Below are 21,572 nucleotides of genomic sequence, written 5' to 3' on the forward strand. Positions count from 1 at the left end.
AACGCGCGGCTCACGAGACAAACGCGATCGACCGACATCAAATATGATATTTTTAATAGAATCTATATATAACATTTCTTCATATAAGCAAATTTCATCTGCTTAATGCTGTATAATCTCATTTCAATATTTGCATACGTTGAAAAGAAGAATTATCTCGGGACAAAATTATCCTTCGTTTCTGTGTAATAATGCAAATATTATCATCCGTGACGATTCGATCGATCGGTCCGTCAGGAATGTCCACCAGGATCGTATCGTGACGACGACGGCCGCGTGTCGCATCGCGCGGAACATCGCGAAACTTTTCTTCCGCTCCCGGTCATCAAGACGGTATTAGAGCGTTATTCCATTTACTCTTATTTACAGAAGCTCCGTGCATCGTGCACCGAAAAGCGCGAGGCAGCGGGTAGGCAAAGCTTCAGTGCGTGTAATTGCCTCCTCCAACTCTTGAATCACATGAATGACCGAACTGCGCCAAGATCAGAAGCCGGCGAAAGCGACTATACGAACAGCTGCACACACCGAGCGCGTTTCTATTTTTCTCTCAACAACGCGGAGAACATAGTAGTAATCACTGGCAAAAGTACTAACGATTAATCGCTGGTTGCAACTTCGCTGATTTTTCGGACGAATTATTTAATTAATCAATTAATCACCGCGATTACAACGAACGATATTTTCGACGGCGACAGCACAGAGGTGAATGACACGTTTGTTTATATGATCGCGTCCCTACGTAGAGCAGTTACACGACGCCGCTATCGGCCAGCTTTCATCGTTGACGTAAGCTACCGGGGTGCTTACTCCGAGGAGGAAAAAAAACTCTCACCTCGTCGGCACGAATTTTTGATCCGGTTTTCAATGAACGTCGCGGGACAACAATTGCGAGACAAATTAATGGACGATCGAAATAACTCGAGTACTATTATCATCACCCGCCTTTCTAGGTTAAGAGACGGAAAAACAGTCAGGAGATTGGGAGGAGAAAATGTTTGGAAAATTAATCGAGTCAAAATTTCGAGCTTATTATAAGTACATTTCAACGTTGGTGAAATCGGGCGTTAGAAAGTGAAATAAATGTGCAAAAACGTAATTTTGTTAGGTAAGACTAGCAAGTTTACGAGGATCCTTCTTGATACATTACATTGAAAAAAAGTGCGACTTTAATTACCTAGCGATACGGCTACCTTAAATATTCATGTTGCATCGATGAAACTGAATATTTCCTTGATCGATCCCGATCGATGATCGGAATAAATACGCGTATTGAGAGTGCGCGCGCGTTCCGTTGTTAAATACGATTACGCCAGGTTGCTCCAAGTATACGAGATTACTCCGTGATTAACGACTTAATGATCGCGGAAAAGAACGACTTAACGACGTCGTATAATCGTAGAAAATGCGCGTCCAATCGATTATTCAGACCGATCGAGGGTGGCGTATATATGTTGTGTAAGTTCGCGAACTGAGCAAAACGAGTGGAAGGGAGGGGGGGGGGGNCGCGTAGGAAAGAAGTACATTATTATTTTAATTAATCGCGCACAAATAAGTACAGATAACTTAGTTCGACAAGAACGAATATTATGTTGCTTCAGATATTATGCTCTCGATAAGAACGAAGTACGAAATTATTAAAAGTATTGCGTTAGCTTTGCGCCGACCAATTACTCACTGCATTTCCTCCTCGCTCCTGGATCAATCCTCGCGAGCATCATGGAACAGGTGCCTCTCCGCATCCCAGCTCCGCCCCGCTGCGGATTATCGTTAATATACGTTCTAATCAGACTATAGAGAGAAAAAGAAAGAGAGAGCGTTGATACTACCTATCGCACAGATGTCTAAAATACGGTATTGACTGCACCCTTGGCATCCCCATCAACGGAAGCAACTGACGTTGCTTTAAATATCAGTCGGTCAAAAGTTCGCTTCAATTTTCGACAGATGGCGTCACGTATATGCGCCACAGACGACAATATCGATAATAGTATGCTGCCGAAACGACACTGGCGGAGGATCATAAACGGCATGCCTCAGTTGACGAATAATTGCAGATTCCACTTCCTTAAAGAGGGTCTAAAATGAAAATTTAAGGCGTAAGATTTGAGAAATCATAATTGATTTTTCTTCTATAATTCGACTGTGATAATTAAGAATTTTACTTCTGGTGTCGCAAGTATCATTCAAAAAACTACCGATTATCTTGGATCATATCACGCCGACATATATATATATATATGTGTGTTGCAATCTTCGGTTTTCACCGGCGAAAGGAATAGAAAGCCGGCGGCATTTTAACTCCTCGTCGTGCTTGACAGGAGGACACGGTAATTAGATGAACTACAATTTCCTCCGATCGCGCGCGGCGGATGTCCGTCTCGTTGTCGTCCGTCATGACGATCGGAGAAGTCGCCGAATCGCGCACGCAAAGAGAAATTTCGAAGGTGCTACATCCCGAGTCGAAATTTTGGCCCTGTCGAAGTAGCCTTCTACTCATTTCAGAGTTGGGTAATAACTAGTTACTCAATTAAAAGTTACGTTAAATTTCAATAAATTTTAACTTAAAATAATAATTTATCACTAGCCATTTTATCATAGGTAGTAATACTTTTCTGTAAGGGTTATACATAAATTCGTACATCTAGCTTTACATATATATATATATATATATATATATATAAAGCTAACTATATACCTTTTATAAAATTACAATTTTTTAATGTTATTATTATCGAGGAATGTTTCTTTGTAAGACGATAGTTCCTCGCGGAATAAAGTCGCGGAATACATGACAATGATCGTCAAAGTGTTAAGAACGTCGAAGTGGCATCAAAATTTCGATTCGGAATGGTGAGGAGATTGCAAGTGACCGAGTCGTCTCCGAAAACGGCTGTTTCTTATCTTCTCACCGATTTATGACCTTTCGGTGTACATCACAAGGATCTTGCGAAGCGACTGGTCGCCGAGGCCTCGTCTCGCTTGTCTCGGCGACGAAACACGGTGCGGACGAAATGGATCGGCTCCATGGAGGTCGACCGGTGTCTTACGCGTGTTCTGCCAGTTTCTTCCAGACGGCTCCCAAGTAGATTTCTACGACGCGGAGCGCGGAGAGTTCAAACCAAGAGATGAAACAAAAAAATGTAAGTTGTTTATTATTATACGTATCGCTACAAAGACGACGCGGCGATTAAAAGAAGAAGAAGGAAAAGTTGTCGATACAATAAATCAGGAATCTGAATCACGCTCAATCAAGGCAGATTCATATCTTCGAATAGCTGGTAAGTCATTTGCATTGCATCAATTGCTGTTATTTGCGTGCGTCGCACAAAACAAACACGAGAACACAGCGAAGAATCTGAATTACAAATCGTCATTCCATCCGCGACTTTTATTTATCGTGTTTTTTTTTTCGCTGACAAAAATACGCAATAATTAGAAGAAAATATATTCCTGATTGTGGGAATAAAAAACTTCTTCTGATTTACCGCAAGCGCAATAAAAAAGGATAATTATATTATTAAAACAAGAAAAAAAGAGAGAGAGGAAGAAGTAAAAAGAATTATAAATAAGAGAAAGATATTCGAATATAAAAAAAATTGTTATCTCGGAATTAATTATAGCGATTAATTTGTCTCGCGGAGTGAAGGTCTCGAAGATGCACGCCTCGTAATTTTCCCCCATAGTTTGTCAATTTCGCATTTTTGCATTATACTTGGCGTGCGATGGGATTGCACATTTCTCTCTCTCTTTTTTTCTCGGGAACGGCGTTCAGAGAACGCATCGCGCACTGCGACATCGCATTGCCGCGCCGCAAAATGTTACAACATTCTAATTGAGAAAGCTCGGAATAGCAGAAGCATAATCGTCCTCATTGCGCGCACGCATTAACATAATACTCGCAAGAATGGTATCAAGTGGCCAATATTAAATAAAATGACGTCAATGCGATTCTCGTACGATATTAGAGCGAAAGAGCGAGTGAATGTATATACTCGAATAGCGCACAAATGTCTAAAAGATGATTAAAGGATAACGTGGAAAAAAGGTCCTTGGTAGCGCAATTCATTGGCGATACATTGGTCCAATATTGGTTATATCGGGGGTACGTTGGACGAATGTTGCCCAATATTAGTCCAGACAACACAAATGTCCAAAACCAGGACATCTTTTAGACATCTTTAAGTTGTCTTTAAGATAGCGTAATATAAGGCGTTTTTAAATAATTTTTAAGACGTCTAAAGGACATCTTACTTATCCCGATCCTGGACATTGTGCTGTCTGGGAAGTCGGCCGGACAACCAAACCTGTAAAAGCAGATTTGATGTAATATTTGCTAGCGAAACCTGATAATAGATTAATTGGTTATCACGCTCTGCTGAGAGTGACCATTCTCGTTGTCTTCTAGTTTTACGTGCTATCTGGATCGTTATTATCATATTATGTATATCTGTTTATGTGTTCATTCTTTATTGCAACGAAGGTACAATATCTGCGTACGCGCATCGTATGGTTTGCGTACGCACTTTATTTACAACAAGCGTATACAAGGCATACACAAATTTCTTTTTAACACAAGACTATGCATGGCTGCTGTAAACGGGAACGCCTCATTATCATTCGTCTCCGTTTGCTCCTAGAAATACGTTTACGATTACTATACAGAAATTGAAAGTTGATTCGCATGGATTAAATCTTGTCTATCTGTCTATCTGTCGATCTCGCCGAACACGATGTCCAAGGTGCCGATAATGGCGACCACGTCGGCAAGGAAGTGCTTAACCCCTATGTGGTGCAGAGCTGAGAGATGCGCGAAGCCCGGGGCCTTGATTTTGCATCTGTACGGCTTGCTGCTGCCGTCGCTCACGAGGTAAACGCCGAACTCGCCCTTCGGCGCCTCGATAGAGGTGTACGTAGCGCCCGGTGGCACCTGGAAACCTTGCGTGTACAGCTTGAAGTGATGGATCAGAGCCTCCATGCTGTTCTTCATCTCCTCCCGCCGTGGCGGCACTATCTTGGCGTCATCGCAGCGCACCTCGCCCTCGGGCATCTGGTTCAGGCATTGGTGAATGATGCGCAGGGACTGGCGCATCTCTTCGACACGGCAGAGGTACCTGCAAGAGACAATCCGACGATGAAGACCTCGCGACTGTAGTCTCACCGACGAGACAGCTGCAGTAATAGTCGTAGTTAACAACAGCATTTCGGAAGGGGAGAGACAGCGGATATGTCAAATCAGCTTTTTGAAACTATTTCACCCGGAAGGAAAAACGTCACCTGGTGCGATTTAATTGATTGAATGAATTTTTCCTTTATTCCCGTCATTTTAGATATTAAAGGTGGTAACAGTTATCACCTCATTCCGCATAATAATTTTCGTCTTTAGTTCGGTTCACCCGGACGACTCACCTGTCGTAGCAGTCGCCGTTCACGCCGACCGGCACGTCGAACTCGACCAGATCGTAAGCGTCGTAAGGCGCGACTTTTCTCAAATCCCACTTGATCCCGGAGCCGCGCAACATCACCCCACTGAATCCCCAATTCAGCGCGTCCTGCGCCGACACGACGCCGATGTTGATGGTGCGTTGCTGCCAGATCCGGTTCTCCGTCAACAAGTCTTCCACCTCGTCCAGCCGCTCTGAGTACTTGGAGGCCCAGTTGTAAATGTCATTCATCAGACCCAGCGGCAAATCCAGAGAGACACCGCCCGGCCTTATGTAGGCCGCGTGCATGCGGGCACCGCTCACGCGCTCGTAAAACTCCATCAGCTTCTCGCGTTCCTCGAAGAGCCAGAAGAAAGGCGTCATCGCTCCGACATCCAAAGCGTGCGTGCCGACGCCCATGATGTGATTCAGGATCCTCGTGATCTCCCCAAAGAGAACTGCAAAGGCACACGAATAAGACTCCATGGAAACAACTGCATCAATGATTCAGTCAGATTCTATTGTACAGCCCTGCCCATATCGTTAGACGCACCTTAGTTTCTTACTTAATTCATTGACTTCCGAGGACCAGCTTTATAATACGGCTCATCTATCGATCGAATTACGTTGAAGAACTATTATTCTATGAAAGGTACTCTTCGTACAATGTCATTTCACTTGGCTTTATTTGTGACTTGAAACTTCAAATGCCTTTCTCACTAACAGAAAGATCAAGATTTTTGTGTGAGAAATATTAATATTGTTTGCAAAGATTATGGGTAAAACAAGTGACTCGACATCTTTCTTCTCCTCCTAACCTGTATTCTATTAAAAAATCAAAGTGCATCTAATAATAATACAGCTAGGGACTGTATATCCAACATCATAAATCATAAACCATACGCGAACTTGTAAAACTGCACCTAAAGATGTAAGGGAGTAAACTTGATTAACCATAGGAGATCCTGGACGACCTCTAACTCAGGAAAAAGATAATCCTCACCTCGAATGTACTTAGCGCGTATCGGCACATCGATGTTGAGTAGCTTTTCTATAGCCAGGGAAAAGCATTGCTCATTGCACATCATGGAAACGTAGTCCAGACGGTCGAAGTAGGGCAGAGCCTGCATGTAGGTCTTATACTCGATCAGCTTTTCCGTGCCACGGTGCAAAAGACCTATGTGGGGATCAGCACTGATCACTATCTCACCCTCCAGCTCCAAGATCAGCCTGAGTACGCCGTGAGCGGCTGGATGTTGCGGGCCGAAGTTGAGCTTGATGTTCTGTATGACTTGCTTCGGAGCAGGCAGCGGGACAAGCTCCGACCGCTTGTAGTATGGTGTCCACGATATTTCCTCCGGCGAGTAATACACCGGTTTTTCGAACTGCTTGAGATATTCGGCGTCTGGGTTCCATTGCCTGACGCCGCGACGCCGTCTGCAAGATTGACACAAGGTTGTCAACGCGAAACGTATTAATGGACGAGTCCGATAGGGGTTACGACGAGGTTATGTAATAACGTGCAAAATTACGGCGAAGCTGCGACCCGTTGAACGCGAGTAATTACTTACACGTCGACGACCGCAGGCGCATTATTCGGCGACAATAATCTGTTAGCGCCGAAAAATCCTGCGTTTTTACGCAGGACCGACTTCAACACTCTGGCCGCCATGATGCTCACATCACGTCGGAGGCGCTCGGTCGATGACTGCAGCAAAACACGGAACGGAACTTTTTGTTCTTCTCGATCTAGTTTTCTGCACCGGTGCGACACAAGTACACCGAAGTGTTCTTTTTTAACAGAAATGATGTCGGTGCAAAGATTACGGTATTCATAGCGGGATCTTATATTTAAGCGTCCTAAGATTATCTTCAGATACTGTACGGCTCATTTCGTTGGCTACGAAACATATGAAGATGAACTTAACACGGTCACATATTTTACATATGTGTGTGTGGGTATGTTAAAAGTGAAAGAAATAAATTCTACGCGATGTATTCTCCCCTTAAACATTATTTTTATTTATAGATATAGTATTTGTAAAACTATGTGTAACTACCAAGTGACTACAATAAAAAAAAAATATCATCTATTATTACATCAAATTAGTTTTAAACTGTTGCCGTTTCCATGTAAAATCAGGCATAAGCGTTTCTTCGACGAATATTACGCGGTTCATGCCATCAACTAGTAATATGGAATGTGTCCTTGTACCATATTCTTTTCCGATAGAAACAAAAATTGAACTAAGTTCTTTGTATCTTGTTGGAGATCTCTCTTGCAACTCAGGATCTGGCAGATACCTGAAACATACGGTTTGAATATCGTATTTGCGAGCACTTTATATACAGTGTGCCAGCATAAATTTGACTTAAAATAGCACTTAAATTAGTCTTCGGAATAAAGATACAAAGATGAAAATCTTTTCCATTTTTTACTTACAATTTTTGCTGGAACATAAATGGAATTTTCAATTTTTTTCAGGCAATTTCGTTTTTTTTTTTTTTTAATAGAGTCGTACTATACTTTTATACTGATATTTTACGAGGTAAAGAAAAACAAGATAAATATTCATATTATTGAAATAATCTCCAATTACCTTAACATATGTTATCGAACTATTTTATTACATATTTAAACTTGGATTTACCTTTTTTTTGATTTTAAAAAATTAACAAGCTCTTCAATCAGATTATTCTGATTCGTGATATCCGCATTCTTTACGATACGTTTAAATTCTTCTTTCCCCGCCTCCACTTTCTTATAAGGACGATCTAATCCACTATTTCCAATACCTATAATATCACTGTTACACATTATAGGCCCCGTAGATCCTATACAACTGTTTAGATAATGTACATTGGCGTTGCTGAAATATATAATATCACATGTATATTATAAGAATGTTATTGCTACATTACATTGAAGGAGAAAAAGAAAAACAAGAGAGAGAAGGGAGGAGCAGTTGCGAACATACAAGGTATTCATCATAATGGTTGCCACGATTTTTAAGTCATTTCCAACAATTTGACAAATAGAAGGTATAAATAAAAAAATTAATGGGTTTTAACAGGCAGTAACTTTCGATTTAAAAATTTAAATAATACTCAACTTTTAAATCATATATCAAGCACATCTTTATATTTTTTACTATAAGAATAATTTTCTGTATACTTATATAGACATATTTTGGTATATTGTCCACATTGTGACTAGTATAATTATATTAACCCAGATAGCCAAACCTGGGCAAAGAGATTTCGAGCAAAGCCTGCTACAGATTTTTGGTGACAGAGAGACAACATCCCTTGCAAAAAAAGTATTATTGGCTGGTCAGTAATAAATTATTATATCTCAGCCCTATTGAGTGTGTGAATAAAATTGACAGTGTTAAAAAAACTATGTTACAAATGTTGGCTATTTGAATTACTAAGATGAATGCCCTATTATATATTTATACATATATATATATATTAAGCCTTTATCTTATTATTCTATTTAATACAATATTTTCCCAAGATTATGACTGTTTAGTATGAGTTTATCATGATTATCAAATATTTACGTACTATAAATTTAACAAAATCAAACAATACGGATTATATGGCTGTCCATTAACATTTTCTCTGTGTAATTTGTCCAAGTATAATTCCATGGAATCATTGGAAGTAATGAAATTTGTTATCAAAGGTCCACGACCCTTTTTTGACGCATCAATTGCACATCTGTTGTTAATGAAATTTAAAGTGACAGCAGCTTTTCCTTTCGTCGACAGAGCTAACCAAGTTCCACCTTCCTTACCAGGTTCCATGTCAATACCTAATATACCGTAATATTTTTGTTTAATTTAAATATCACACCGTTTCTATATTGCACAATCCATAATTAGATAAGAGTTAAAGAACATTCGGTTTCACATAACTGTCATTAATATTTTTGTCATACCTCCCAGACAATCCGGATACTGATCCCAGTAATGAGCTGATAATGTAGGTCGTTTGTACATTTCATCTCGATTTGACGCAACTATTAATCGATAGGAATTAGCATCTGCATCCGAATTACGGTAAATAAATAAAATGCACATAACTGATTTCTCAATATTCACAACTGCTACGGACACTCCAAAGGAAAACCTCTTTGTAAAGCTCAAAATCAGTATCTACATAGGGTGTTTTTTTGTAATGCTGATAACATTATCAAACAATTAGTTGATAAATTAAGATAACAGGATTTGTTCTTTCCACTTATCTTCACTTAGGCTGGTTCACTTTGCGGCCAATGAAATGAGTCGTAGAACATCTGAAGATAAATTTAAAACGGTCTTAAATATAAGATCTGACTATGAATACCGGTCTTAGAACGAGACGGATACATGTTCGGACGAACTAGAAGCAAAGACGAGGAGAAAATCGAGTGGGGAAAAATGCGCAAGCAATACAAACATGCCAAATGCCACGTAGTTTGTCTAACCAAATGATATATAAGTCGCCTTCGGGAATCCACACTGACTGTGCGCATCATTAGACATCAGTTGTTCTGAAACTCACCCAGGCTTCATTCAGAAACATCACCTTTCAGTATGCTTTCGTCACTTCAGTCACCGAAGTTACAAAAGCATGCAAAAGAGCATACCAAATTGAATTATGTAACAAACTGAGATGAGCACCGCCCTTGTTTCTGCTGGATAACCTCGTGCCGAGAGAGACCATATCCAAATAGTATCCCTGTCTTTGTCTAACTGTGTCCGTCTCTGTCTTATCTTGGCCTATGTAGACTATATAACGTTAGTAAGACAGAGAGCGAGATACTACTTAGACACTGCCTTTGTCTAGCAGACCTACTCGTGCCCGTACTAGGCTACAAATTGAAATTTAAGTCAATTTCAGCGAATCCTGCTCTGATTGGCCAAATTTCAGTTCAATCTCTATTTTGTATTTCTTCCATCTAGATAAGGATAAAGATGATCTATTTATTCATCTGGATGCTTATTTAAATAATTTAATCCAGATGCCGGCAAACACCGCTCGTTGCGAGTTCCTCGCGCTCACTGACGCGGGCGGGAACCTCGAATTTCCCCACGGGCGAGCGACTGCCAAGAGTTTGACGCAAGTCACTGTATCGAGGCTGCTATTTCGAGGATAACGGTGGTGTGTGGATCATTGTTGCTCCCGTCGGCTACAACATTCTGCACGTCGTCGTCGCGCAATTGCGCGCACGCAGGCCGACAGTTCTGTTTTGATTCACCTTTATTTTTACTGTACATTAAACGTATACATCGTCATATATATACAAAGGTACAAAAGTTAATCACCTTGCTGATTACTGGAAGAAATCTCCCACAGATATTCGTCCTTCGATCCACGTTTAGGAAGAAATACACTCCAAAAATATCGAGCCGAATCACTGAAATGATCCGATGTGTCGCATTTGTGCATTCGCGCGATAAGAGCGCGCCGTCGAGAGGCTCGAGATCGAATATCCGTTCCCGCGTTCTCAGCAATACACCGGTAGTGTAATCCACCTGCATTCTGTTTGCGGACGATCGAAATCAAACAACAAAAAGTTGCAACCTACGCCTTGTATATATAATTTGACAGCTGTCAGATCACCTACGCATGATCGTCAATTCATAGGTTCTCTCCGTCATAATTTTTATATGTTCCGAAATATGAGAAACAAAAACTGTTGCAACTGTTCTATGACCGAGTATACGGCGTTCGTTAACAAATACGTAAAAAGTTTAAAGTATTCTCTTTAAAACGCCTATATCATATTTTCGAATTAAATAATTTTTTGCTCGGAAAACTCAACTGACGAAGTTTGAAATTGAGTGGTCGCCATTTTTCGTTTAACTCGAAATATCTTGACGAAAATTAACGACAACATTAATATAGCTAACGTGATTAGAAACTAGAGACTTCAAGCTTTAAAATGCTTCTTGAACGATGTCGATAGCATCATTATTGCAAAAGTTACAGCCTGTTTAATTTCGCCTATGTTATATTAGAGTGAAAAGTACGTCTAACCAGCCTTTGAGTCATACTACTCGAAAAATAGAAGCACGCCTGACTCCATCGTTTAGTCATATTACGACCTCAGTTTCTCCGTTAAGTATAGTGGCGACTCATAGCGGAGATCCTGGAACTAAGTTTCAGAAATAACGGGTTTTTCGTGCGAAAGTTANATTATTAGACCCGTTATTTCTGAAATTTAGTTCCAGGATCTCCGCTATGAGTCGCCACTATATTTAACGAGAAACTGAGGTCGTGATATGACTAAACGATGGAGTTAGACGTGCTTCTATTTCTCGAGTAATATGACTCAAGGGCTAGTCAGAAGTACTTTCCATTGTAATAAAACATAGGCGAGATTCAACAGGCTGTAACTTTCGCAATAATTTTGCATGTTAAATACGCGTAAGTATCTGACGAGTTCCAAAAACAACCCCAAGAACAGTTGGTTTGCTGCATATAAAAGGCTTACTGCAAAATTATATATCAAAGAAACTCAAGAGGAGGGGATAGCGTGATAATAAAATACTTTTATTACATCAATCCGATGGTGTGATTGTTCTTGCCTTAAGCACTTGAAGCTTTAGAAAGTGCTGCTTGAACGATGTCGATAGCATCATTATTGCAAAAGTTACAGCCTGTTTAATTTCGCCTATGTTATATTAGAGTGAAAAGTACGTCTACTTTTTGTAACTTACTTGCTGTAACTTTCGCACGAAAAACCCGTTATTTCTGAAACTTAGTTCCAGGATCTCCGCTATGAGTCGCCACTATACTTAACGGAGAAACTGAGGTCGTAATATGACTAAACGATGGAGTCAGGCGTGCTTCTATTTTTCGAGTAGTATGACTCAAAGGCTGGTTAGACGTACTTTTCACTCTAATATAACATAGGCGAAATTAAACAGGCTGTAACTTTTGCAATAATGATGCTATCGACATCGTTCAAGAAGCANCTTAAGGCAAGAACAATCACACCATCGGATTGATGTAATAAAAGTATTTTATTATCACGCTATCCCCTCCTCTTGAGTTTCTTTGATATATAATTTTGCAGTAAGCCTTTTATATGCAGCAAACCAACTGTTCTTGGGGTTGTTTTTGGAACTCGTCAGATACTTACGCGTATTTAACATGCAAAAATGCGATATAGTTCATAAACATAATTCTAATTTTTCAGTCTTAATTTTCTTGTATTAAAGCGTGTGTAACTAATATATTGCTCTATTATTATTAATATATTGCTCTCTTATCTTTACACCTACACCTTGTATATGTAATTTGACAGCTGTCAGATTACCTGAGCATGATCGTCAGATTCATAGGTTCGCTTCGTCATAATTTTTATGTTCCGAAATATGAGAAACAAAAACTGTTGCAACCGTTCTGTGACCGAGTGTACATTTAGCGACTAGATGAGAGTAATAATGAGTGAAGTGTGCGCGCGCACCGTTTCTCTCTCCCGGTGAACAGCGTCGTTTAAGCCTAAGAATATCACGTTGCTCGCCTCGTGTTACACACGTCGATGCAGAAGTAGAATACTAACGTAAATAGAAAGTGGGAGGATGGCGCCTCAACAGCCTCGTTTTATTGTACTCGTCGCACTGACGTGAACCCGCGCGAGCGCGCGCGCTGACGAGGGATCGCGGACGAATCGTGCACGGAGAGAATGTCACAGCTGTTTTTTTATGTAAATTTTCTTCTACCAATTTTCCTACGTTTTCTAATAGCGCGTGAATACCCCGATGGAAATATTAGGTTCATAAGAAAGTTATGTCGTTTTTCTGTTGCTCCAATTGAAATGTTCATTATTCATTATCGTTGCTCATTGTGCGATTTAGACAATTTTGGTATTAGTCGAAAGCTAGTAGTTCCACATTTTTATTTTTGATATTATAGGTGTTTTTTAATCATTAAATTTTGAGAAATAGGGGTATATGATGGATCAAGAAAAACTTCACTTTAGACACTCTATGCTTTATGAGTTCCAACATGGTCATAATGCGACGGAAGCTCATAAAAATTTGTGTTTCGTCTTTGGATCATCTAAAGTTAAACTGCGTACGGTCCAAAGATGGTTTGAAAAATTCAGGTCAGGTGACATGAAGCTTCAAGAAGAACCTTGCACTGGAAGACCAAAGGATGACGACGTTCTGAGGGCTTTAGTGGGTAATAAACCACTATTGACTACGAGGGAGATCGGGAATAAGTTAAGCGTTAGCCACATAACAATGAATTTTATGAACATTGAAAACCACTTGAACAAGCTTGACTTTGTCTACAAATGGTGTCGTTGGATTCCCCGTGAATTAAGCGAAAAAATATGGCAGATTAAATTTCTATTGCTTCTTCTTTGCTTACTCGACAACAATATGAACCATTCTTGGATCACCTGATTACTGGTGACGAAAAGTGGATTGTGTATGACAATGTAGTGAGGAAAAGAACCAAGGTGAGGAAAAGAACCAAGAAGCCAGGCAGTTCGCCTCCTATCCTTGCGAAGGTCAATTTGCATCAAAAGAAGCTAATGCTTGCATTTGGTGGGATTATCGATGTCCTATCCACTGGGAACTGTTGCAACCAGATCAAACTGCCACAGCAGACCTATATTGTGATCAGCTAACCCGACTGGATACAAAAATACGTGAACTTCGTCCAGCATTGTATAACGGAAAAGGTGTTGTCTTCCAACATGACACTGCCAGGCCTTGCGTGGCTTTAAGGACGAAGGAGGAGCTCCAGACTCTTGGTTATGAAGTTTTATCACATCCTCCATACTCACCTGACCTGGCACCATCTGACTACCACTTGTTCCTCTCGATGCAAAATTTTCTTAAAAGAAAAAAATTTCGAAATTTTCAGAATGTTCAGAGAGCAGTGGTAGATTTCCTGACTTCAAAGGATAGGATCTTTTATACATCCGGCATAAATGACCTTGTTGACAGATGAAGGAAGGTCATAGAAATCAGTGGTCAATATTTCATTAATTAATCTCACTTATGAGCTTAAATATAAGAAATTGAAATTTCCTAAAAAAAAACGACATAACTTTCTTACCAACCTAATATTTTGCCGAAACACTCTTTCAATCGACACCGTTTCATCAATATACGCGTTCTTCAATTTAATTTCGTAAATTTCACGATATCTGATATTTCGAATATTTTTGTTCTATATTCCGAACGGTACAAAATGTCCTGGAATCGTCCTGGATGTGCTCAGGACGTCCCAAGACACTTCTCAGGGCATCCTGAACATATTTTGGCTGATTTTGGGACATCTTATGCTATATGGAATATCAATTAGTGTAGTTTCTACTATAAAAGTCACGGTAATTTCTACTTTTTTTTCTTTCTCCCGCTATAGTAACTTCTACTGTAAAATTCTCTCCTCGTACACACACACACACACACACACACACCTGCCGATCCGCTCGCCGATTTGCGAATCCGCTAATAGAAGTCGTAGAGAAGATAGCGGTGCAACGACTGCGGCAGCTGGAGCTTCCGCACGATCTTCGGCAACTTTGTGCCGCAGAGCCTGCGGACGATCAGTCTCGCCTGATGGGTCAACGGCAACGGGGTCCTGGCCGCCTCCATCACCAGGGCCTTCTGCGCGTCCGTCAGGCTGCTGGAACGCCGGATCATGCAGGGGTCGAAACTCTCGGCCGCTTCCAGCAGCGCCCGCAGCAGCCGCGGCTTGTCCGCCATGTTCTGCAGGGAATTGAGGATGCCGTGGGGATCGCGGAACTGCGTCTTGATCACCACCCGGGCGCCATACTTGAGCAGCAACGCCACCACCTCCACCGACGGGTTCTCGTTCGAGGCGACGTACTCGGCGAGGACCGGGCGCAACGCCGGTCCGTCGTCGCTCCGTATCACCAGATTCGGATCGGCGCCGCGCTCCAGCAGCATGCACAGGATCTCCAGCCGGTTCGGGATGTTGTCCGCGCAGGCCACGTGCAGGGGCGAGCCGATGATGGGCGAAGTGGCGTTCACGTCCGCACCTGTGTATCGGCAAAAATCGAATCAGATTGGCGCGGATCCACTCGGATCTCGCGCGATTAAAGGACTTCTCTATCCAGTTTAACCCGTTCTTCCCTCACGCGAGACCGCTTGCACGAAACATACCGGACACCCTGTATATATATACGTATAGTTTTTGTCATTGAATATATATTTATTTTCCTGTTTATATTATTTGTTCAATATGTCCACCTTTCGTTTGCAAACATATTACTTCTCGTTGTATAGAAGACTTCATCAATTGTCTCATTCTCTAGGTATAATGATGAAATTCCCAATTAGGCGCGTAATCTCAGAATATTCACGCATCATGTTTTTTATTCTGTGGTCCGGGAACGATACTCCAGAACAGCGGGCATAACGTGCAAATATTCAGAAGTAATGCTTCTAATTGGGAATTTCCGAGTCTTGTCTTTCCCGAGCAGCGTTTCGGCAACGTTGGGCAACAGTCAGCCAACCAACGTGTGCCGCTCGGACTGTTAGAACAGTTAATAAAGCAAAATAGCAATATAGTTAAGAATATACCTGAATATGTTCCTTTCGACTCCTACTGCCACGGTAACGTTGCAATAAGAAACAGGAAATTAATTCCGATCGGTGTGACGTGATATATAAAACTTATAACGTATAATATCGATTCTTCGAGGCTATACCGGTATTACTTATCAATTTTCTCAAAATTACGTGATTGGGGCCTCGAAAAATCGAGAAAACTCACAAAGACTCCACATAGACTCGGTATCTCGAAAAACAAAAAACATTTTACCGCCTGGAATATTTTTCGAGTTGCGATCACAAGCGCAATCGCAACCTGGAAATCGCGTCGACCGAGAACCGACAGAAGCGTAAAGGACATCCTGTTCGCGTCGTTAACCAATACTGACGAAAAAAGCTCTTGGCTGGCACGACACGATCCAGAGTGCGGAGGCAGAGATCTATCTATCCGTCTGTCTGTCTGTTTGCGATCCGAAAACCGCATAGCACACGAAAGGGTCGACACGGCGATCGTAAAGCGTATTCGGCACGCGACGACCTTCGAATGCCGAACACAATTCGGCCGTATGCCAGTATCGCAAACAAATCGTATCGCTCACCCGCTTCGAGCAGCATCTCGACGATCGACGGGTCACCCTTGAGTATGGCCAAGTCCAGGGCCGTCGGCTTCTGGTAGTCCGGTCCCGGGTTCAGCCTGGCGCCCTGTTTCAGCAGCAGATTGATCACCGCCGGGTCGCCGCCGAGGATGGCATAGTGCAACACCGTGCGGTAATCGTGCCTGGCGTCCGCCAACGAGTTCACATCGGCGCCGTAATTCAACAGCAGAAGCACCGACGCTATACCCTGTTTATCATGCGCAGCATCGGTTAGTTTCCCTCCGCGAGAATGCGGTAAGCAATGAGACGGGCGATGAGAGAAAGCGTTTGAACGTCAAGTGCGAAGAATCTGAGATAACACGATTCTTCTGGCACCTAAAGTCATTACTGATTTCAAACACCGATTATCAATTCGATTTAAAATTACCGATTTCGAATCGTAATCGATCGAAAAGACGCTTGAAGGATTAAACGAACTTTTCGACTATATTTATCGCGAATGACAAATTTTTGAGATCCGGTGGATCAACTTGGGGAAATAGAGAGTATAAGAATATATAAAGAAATAACAAAACGTTAACTTAAGATTAGCGCGTTCCTTAAGATTAATTTTTGCTAAAATTCGTTAATGTTTAAATATCGTAGATAAACTAAACAGAATTAGGTACCTGTGGCAATCGGGCGGCCTTCATAAGAGGAGTTAAGCCGGCGCGATCCCTCGTGTTCGGCTGGGCGCCGAAGGCCAACAGCAGTTCCATGCACTCCAAATCGAGAGGCGACACCAGATTGATCTCGGAGCCGAAGAAGTATCTCTTGTTCGGATTGGCACCAGCCTCGAGCAGCGTTCTCGCGACCTCGACGTGACGGTTACGCAGGGCTAAACGCAACGGCTCGTCGCACAGCATGGTTCTACGTCAGAAGGAACTACACGTTAGTCCGTCGATCAAGCCTAAAATCGCTCGAAAAGAACTTTGGTGACCCAAAGTCAAACCGACAAGATCGGTAAATAGATCTTTTCAAACCCCGCAACTTTCATCTGAAACAGCACCTATCAAACTTATATACTTTTCGAGATATCTCGGAGTGCCGGTATTTTTTTCTCACCCCACAACTTGCGTCGTTTCACGGAGGGAGATTGAGAAGGGACAAGTGGCTCACCTGGGGAACAGCTCGCTCGTGTCCTGACGGTGGTCCACCTTGGCGCCATACTTGAGCAACAGTTTCACCAGGTCCAGGTAGCCGTGTTCGGCGGCGAGATGCAGGGCCGAGTAACCGCATTCGTCGGTGGCGTCGATGTCGGCGCCGCGCACCAGGAGAAGCTGCGCCGCCTCGGTGTAACGCTGCCACACGGCGTAGTGCAGGGGCCTGAGACCCTGGGTGACCGGCTCGTTCGGCTTGGCGCCGCATGCGAGGAGTATGCGGATCTCGTCGAGCGGTTGCAGCCGTATTATCGAGTCGGCCAGCTCCCGTTGTAACGGGTTGGCGATGCACTCGGTCGGCATCTACATGTGGTGCAACGCAGAGAGAGAGAGAGAGAGATGCAAATAAGAAGAAGTGTGAGAGAGGGGGAGGGAGATGAAGAGAGAGTTGCATAATACGCGAGTAACGTAACGTGTCTCACACGTGCTACATTGGGCGGAAACTACTGGTGGAAGATTTATCGGCGCAGAGGATTTATGACGAGAGACGATTCGCCGATAAGTTCTCAAGCTTGTTTCCGGCGATGACCGTCATGTGACGAACTATTCGAACTAAATCTGTCACTTGTTCTTTATTTGTACTAACGGGGATTATGTAAGATTGTTGAGAGCTCTCTAAAACAGACTTCCGGAAAGAACATTGCGAGCGCCAATTGCCGAGCTGGAGATTTTTCATTTTATCGATGTCACTACATTAATATCAAAATTCACGAGTAATTTACAGTTATTTATATCAAATTCATAATATTAATAATGATATTGATATTATGTATAGATAAAAAGAATATTAATTTATTATTTTTAATTAAAAATTAATTGTTACTTTAATTTAACTTATACTTTAATTTAAATTAACTTATACTTTAATTTAAATTAAATGATACTTTCAATTTAATTAAAAATTAATTAATACTTAATTTCCGTAGTTCTGTGTATTTACCGGTAGAATATAATATCTGGCAAATTTGGCGCTTGGAATCTTCCCCGGCTGGATTCATTCTTTTGATTACTCGAGGATTTGGTTACACGTAACACACGAACGTCGAGCATTCAGTTCTTCTTTACTCGTTTCGAACAAGAGGAAACTTTTGCGACGAGAGAACCACGTACACGGCATGCTAACATGCATCTACGTGGGTACGCACTTTAATATCAAATCTGATACGTCTTGCGTAATGAGCGCGGAAAACCAACAAATCTGCAATACAAGAAGAAAGCGATATTAATTGCTAGCTGACGATTTCAAAAGATCGATCTAAACTCGCTTCTCTCGCAGTTGCGAGATTTTTTACTTCGTCGTGTTCTCACGAAGAATCGAAACTCGTCTTTTAGCCGAATTTCAAATTAAACTTCTCGCGCTGTATCAACAGCCACGCGGACTTAAGCTTAATTAAAGAAACTCTGCGTCTTTTTTGTATTACGTATCGTCGCGACGTCATAGACGTCTCCATTGATTACTGGAGATAAATTTAGGCCCTATGTTAAATCTTTCATTTTACAACACAGTACGAGCTAAGATAATAAAACAGATTAATTCTAACGATATAATTTAGTCTTACTTTGACAAACGATGATGTCTTAAGTTGGCGTCAAAAAATAGTTTATTTTCAATACTTATATGAATTTAACAACCGAAATATTGAAAGCACTTATAACTTCTAGGTACTTTAACTCCTACTGTAGAATCAAAGGTTTAACACAAGGCCAAAATTTCGACTCGAGTAAGACTGCGATTTCCGCGCTTTTTCGCCCTTTTCGCCGAAACTTTCCTCCGATATGCGGGTAATCCCGTCCGTTCGCAATTCGTCAGTCGCTTCGTACGATTTGGCTGACGATAGGTGAGTAATGCAATCACTGCTCTCTCTCTCTCTCTTTTCCTCGCGGGGGGAACCTCGCTAACGCGCGTCACAAACCTAAAAACTCTGCCAAGAAAACGGCGCAATTCTGGCGATGATGCCGAAAGTCTCGTGGCTCGTCGATCGAGAATCACGCAGTCTGCGTTTTCGAGGTCTGCGAAGTCTGCTTTGAGCGGCACGAAACGCGCTCTCGAAGAGCACGTATCGCACCCCTCGAGCTCTACCCCTCGGCTCTACATCGCACACCGGAGGAGGACCCAACGCATCCTCGCGAAAGAAAAGATCAGACCAAATTCGTTTCGGTCGTGAAAATCACGAGAGATCTATCGACTTCCCCCGTGAGCAGTCCGAACGCGTCGACTTCCTAGCGCATTTCAAGTCAATCTCAAGTCAAATCTTCCTGATTTTGGCGCTCGCAGCTAAATTTAATTAAGTAAATTTTCCGCCTCTATTTATACCAGAGAGAAGTAGAACTGTGACGTTAAGAGCGAGTCGCCGTGCAGACTCGGTGCAAGCTCGGTTGGACGTGGTTCCCAATTCGCCGAAGTTACTCGAGTTTCCGTCGTAATCGACATTCTCCGAAAGTCTATTTTGATATCCGTTCGATCGAAATGCGTCACGTTATCTCGGAAAGAAAATTCGTCGCGTCGAAGTCTATATCGCTCCGCTTGGTACTCGCGCGATAATTTTGTCAATGATCGAACGGGAACAAGAGCAATGATCGCCATCCGATGACCGTTCGATGTATATTCTTGGCCCTCTCGCGAGATCGATCCGTCCGACCGCGGCGGAGAACGGCGTAGAAGAGTCGATATTCACTGCCAATTTTCGCCGCCAAATGTCCCCCGCTATCGTAAACATTCGGTCCGAATTGATGCAAGATCGCGATAACATCACGCAATACCGCACAGCCGATACTATCGCGTATCCCGGGTTACTTTGACACCTGTCAGGTGTTGATGATCCGAGCTTCTTCGTCGCAGAATCGCGAACTGTGTCTCAAATGCAGCCTCAAAAGTGGGCGATACCCATCGATAATACCAACGCTACATGTTATTCGTTTCTTATCACTTTTATCGGTTGTCAAATTGTTAATGGAAGAGAAAATAATGCTTCTACGAAAAGAAAAAAAACTATAATCATTTCCATACTCTCTACACAGAAGACACGAATTTCATTCGCAAGGAAAGATAAATTCATCACGAACCATTTCCATCAATTTTCTGGTGAAAGCGTAATTTCTCGGCAATATACTTGAACGGAAAAACGCCCTCCATGTAGCGCAGGCCTCATTTCTCGTGGAGGTAACAGCTCCTTTAACCAACCAAAATCTACCCTGCAACTTCTAACGACAGTGTCATTGTTGCTACGTTGTCGTTGCGTAGGTATGACACATCCCGCGGGAAGCTGAACAACGACAACGCAACGATGAAATACACCGTCGCTAAAAATCCCACAGGCCCGAAAATCTCGTAAAATTCGCCGACCTTTCGCGCCTCTCACTTTCGCGGTCAATCAGATGCGCCTCGGCGAGATCTGTCACGAACTTATCATCACGACTCACCACAAGCGGCTCACCACGAGAGGGGCCGATCGCGGCGTCCATCGATCGCGGATCATCGTCGTGAGACGCGCGAAACGGGCGAACCGATCGTCGTCATGATCGAACCATGCGCCATCCGCGATGTTGTGCGGCACGCGCGCGCAATCCGTACTTATTGTTTACTCACGTCGAAAACGGTGCGATGCTCCAACATGAAGGAACGATGTCACAAACTGCCTTCTCCGTTGAACGTTCGGTCCTATTTAAAGCTTCGATGAACGCGCGATTCGCGCTGTCCGAAAATAACACAAAGGGACGCGGCCGGCGCGGGAGCTGCGCGTCGAGTTGCCCGCTCTCTCTCTCTCTCTCTTTCCCTCCCGTCCCCTCTCACTCTCTCTTTCTTCCTCTTCTCGCTGCTACGCA

General features: G+C 42.4%; 3 protein-coding genes across 9 annotated transcripts; all 3 read right to left on the bottom strand.

The window, feature by feature from the left end:
• Positions 1-4,446: 4,446 nt before the first annotated feature.
• LOC106746940 (NADH-ubiquinone oxidoreductase 49 kDa subunit) lies at positions 4,447-7,092 on the bottom strand. Its single transcript, XM_014624105.1, has 4 exons — positions 6,992-7,092; positions 6,424-6,857; positions 5,407-5,878; positions 4,447-5,111 (listed from the first exon to the last, which is right to left on the bottom strand). The coding sequence occupies exons 1-4, from the start codon at positions 7,090-7,092 to the stop codon at positions 4,706-4,708; spliced, it is 1,413 nt and encodes a 470-aa protein (XP_014479591.1). The 3' UTR covers positions 4,447-4,705.
• Positions 7,093-7,416: 324 nt separating this feature from the next.
• On the bottom strand, positions 7,417-10,520 carry LOC106746941 (transport and Golgi organization protein 2 homolog). Of its 4 annotated transcripts, none has more exons than XM_014624109.1 (5): positions 9,972-10,520; positions 9,367-9,723; positions 8,991-9,240; positions 8,072-8,290; positions 7,417-7,724 (listed from the first exon to the last, which is right to left on the bottom strand). In XM_014624109.1, the coding sequence occupies exons 2-5, from the start codon at positions 9,506-9,508 to the stop codon at positions 7,517-7,519; spliced, it is 819 nt and encodes a 272-aa protein (XP_014479595.1). In that variant the 5' UTR covers positions 9,509-9,723; positions 9,972-10,520; the 3' UTR covers positions 7,417-7,516. The 4 variants fall into 4 exon arrangements, with proteins under 4 accessions (XP_014479595.1, XP_014479593.1, XP_014479594.1 ...); XM_014624107.1 differs by having other exon boundaries at positions 9,895-10,520; XM_014624108.1 differs by having other exon boundaries at positions 9,867-10,520.
• Positions 10,521-13,608: 3,088 nt separating this feature from the next.
• Positions 13,609-21,442, bottom strand: LOC106746942 (ankyrin-3-like). Of its 4 annotated transcripts, none has more exons than XM_014624111.1 (5): positions 21,337-21,442; positions 17,710-18,053; positions 17,220-17,460; positions 16,555-16,798; positions 13,609-15,441 (listed from the first exon to the last, which is right to left on the bottom strand). In XM_014624111.1, exons 1-5 carry the CDS (start codon positions 21,361-21,363, stop codon positions 14,888-14,890), a joined length of 1,410 nt encoding a protein of 469 aa, XP_014479597.1. In that variant the 5' UTR covers positions 21,364-21,442; the 3' UTR covers positions 13,609-14,887. The 4 variants fall into 4 exon arrangements, with proteins under 4 accessions (XP_014479597.1, XP_014479596.1, XP_014479598.1 ...); XM_014624110.1 differs by lacking the exon at positions 21,337-21,442 and adding an exon at positions 21,171-21,325; XM_014624112.1 differs by lacking the exon at positions 21,337-21,442 and adding an exon at positions 20,814-21,164.
• Positions 21,443-21,572: the final 130 nt, after the last annotated feature.

The sequence above is a fragment of the Dinoponera quadriceps genome, unplaced genomic scaffold (genome assembly GCF_001313825.1).
Source record: "Dinoponera quadriceps isolate SergipeBrazil2010 unplaced genomic scaffold, ASM131382v1 scaffold1846, whole genome shotgun sequence".
Lineage (NCBI taxonomy): Eukaryota > Metazoa > Arthropoda > Insecta > Hymenoptera > Formicidae > Dinoponera > Dinoponera quadriceps.

Bases quoted from the DNA above. Each gene is read 5' to 3' on its own strand.
- LOC106746940 (XM_014624105.1), bottom strand. From the start codon at position 7,092: ATGGCGGCCAGAGTGTTGAAGTCGGTCCTGCGTAAAAACGCAGGATTT. The intron at 6,858-6,991 runs GTAAGTAATTAC...TCAATCTTGCAG, and splicing joins GCGCCTGCGGTCGTCGACGT to ACGGCGTCGCGGCGTCAGGC. The intron at 5,112-5,406 runs GTGAGTCGTCCG...TGTCTCTTGCAG, and splicing joins AACGGCGACTGCTACGACAG to GTACCTCTGCCGTGTCGAAG.
- LOC106746941 (XM_014624109.1), bottom strand. From the start codon at position 9,508: ATGTGCATTTTATTTATTTACCGTAATTCGGATGCAGATGCTAATTCC. The intron at 9,241-9,366 runs GTATGACAAAAA...ACGGTATATTAG, and splicing joins GTATCCGGATTGTCTGGGAG to GTATTGACATGGAACCTGGT. The intron at 8,291-8,990 runs GTACGTAAATAT...TATATATTTCAG, and splicing joins TTGATTTTGTTAAATTTATA to CAACGCCAATGTACATTATC.
- LOC106746942 (XM_014624110.1), bottom strand. From the start codon at position 21,212: ATGGACGCCGCGATCGGCCCCTCTCGTGGTGAGCCGCTTGTG. The intron at 16,799-17,219 runs GTACCTAATTCT...CATGATAAACAG, and splicing joins AGGCCGCCCGATTGCCACAG to GGTATAGCGTCGGTGCTTCT. The intron at 15,442-16,554 runs GTGAGCGATACG...GCCGATACACAG, and splicing joins CGAGATGCTGCTCGAAGCGG to GTGCGGACGTGAACGCCACT.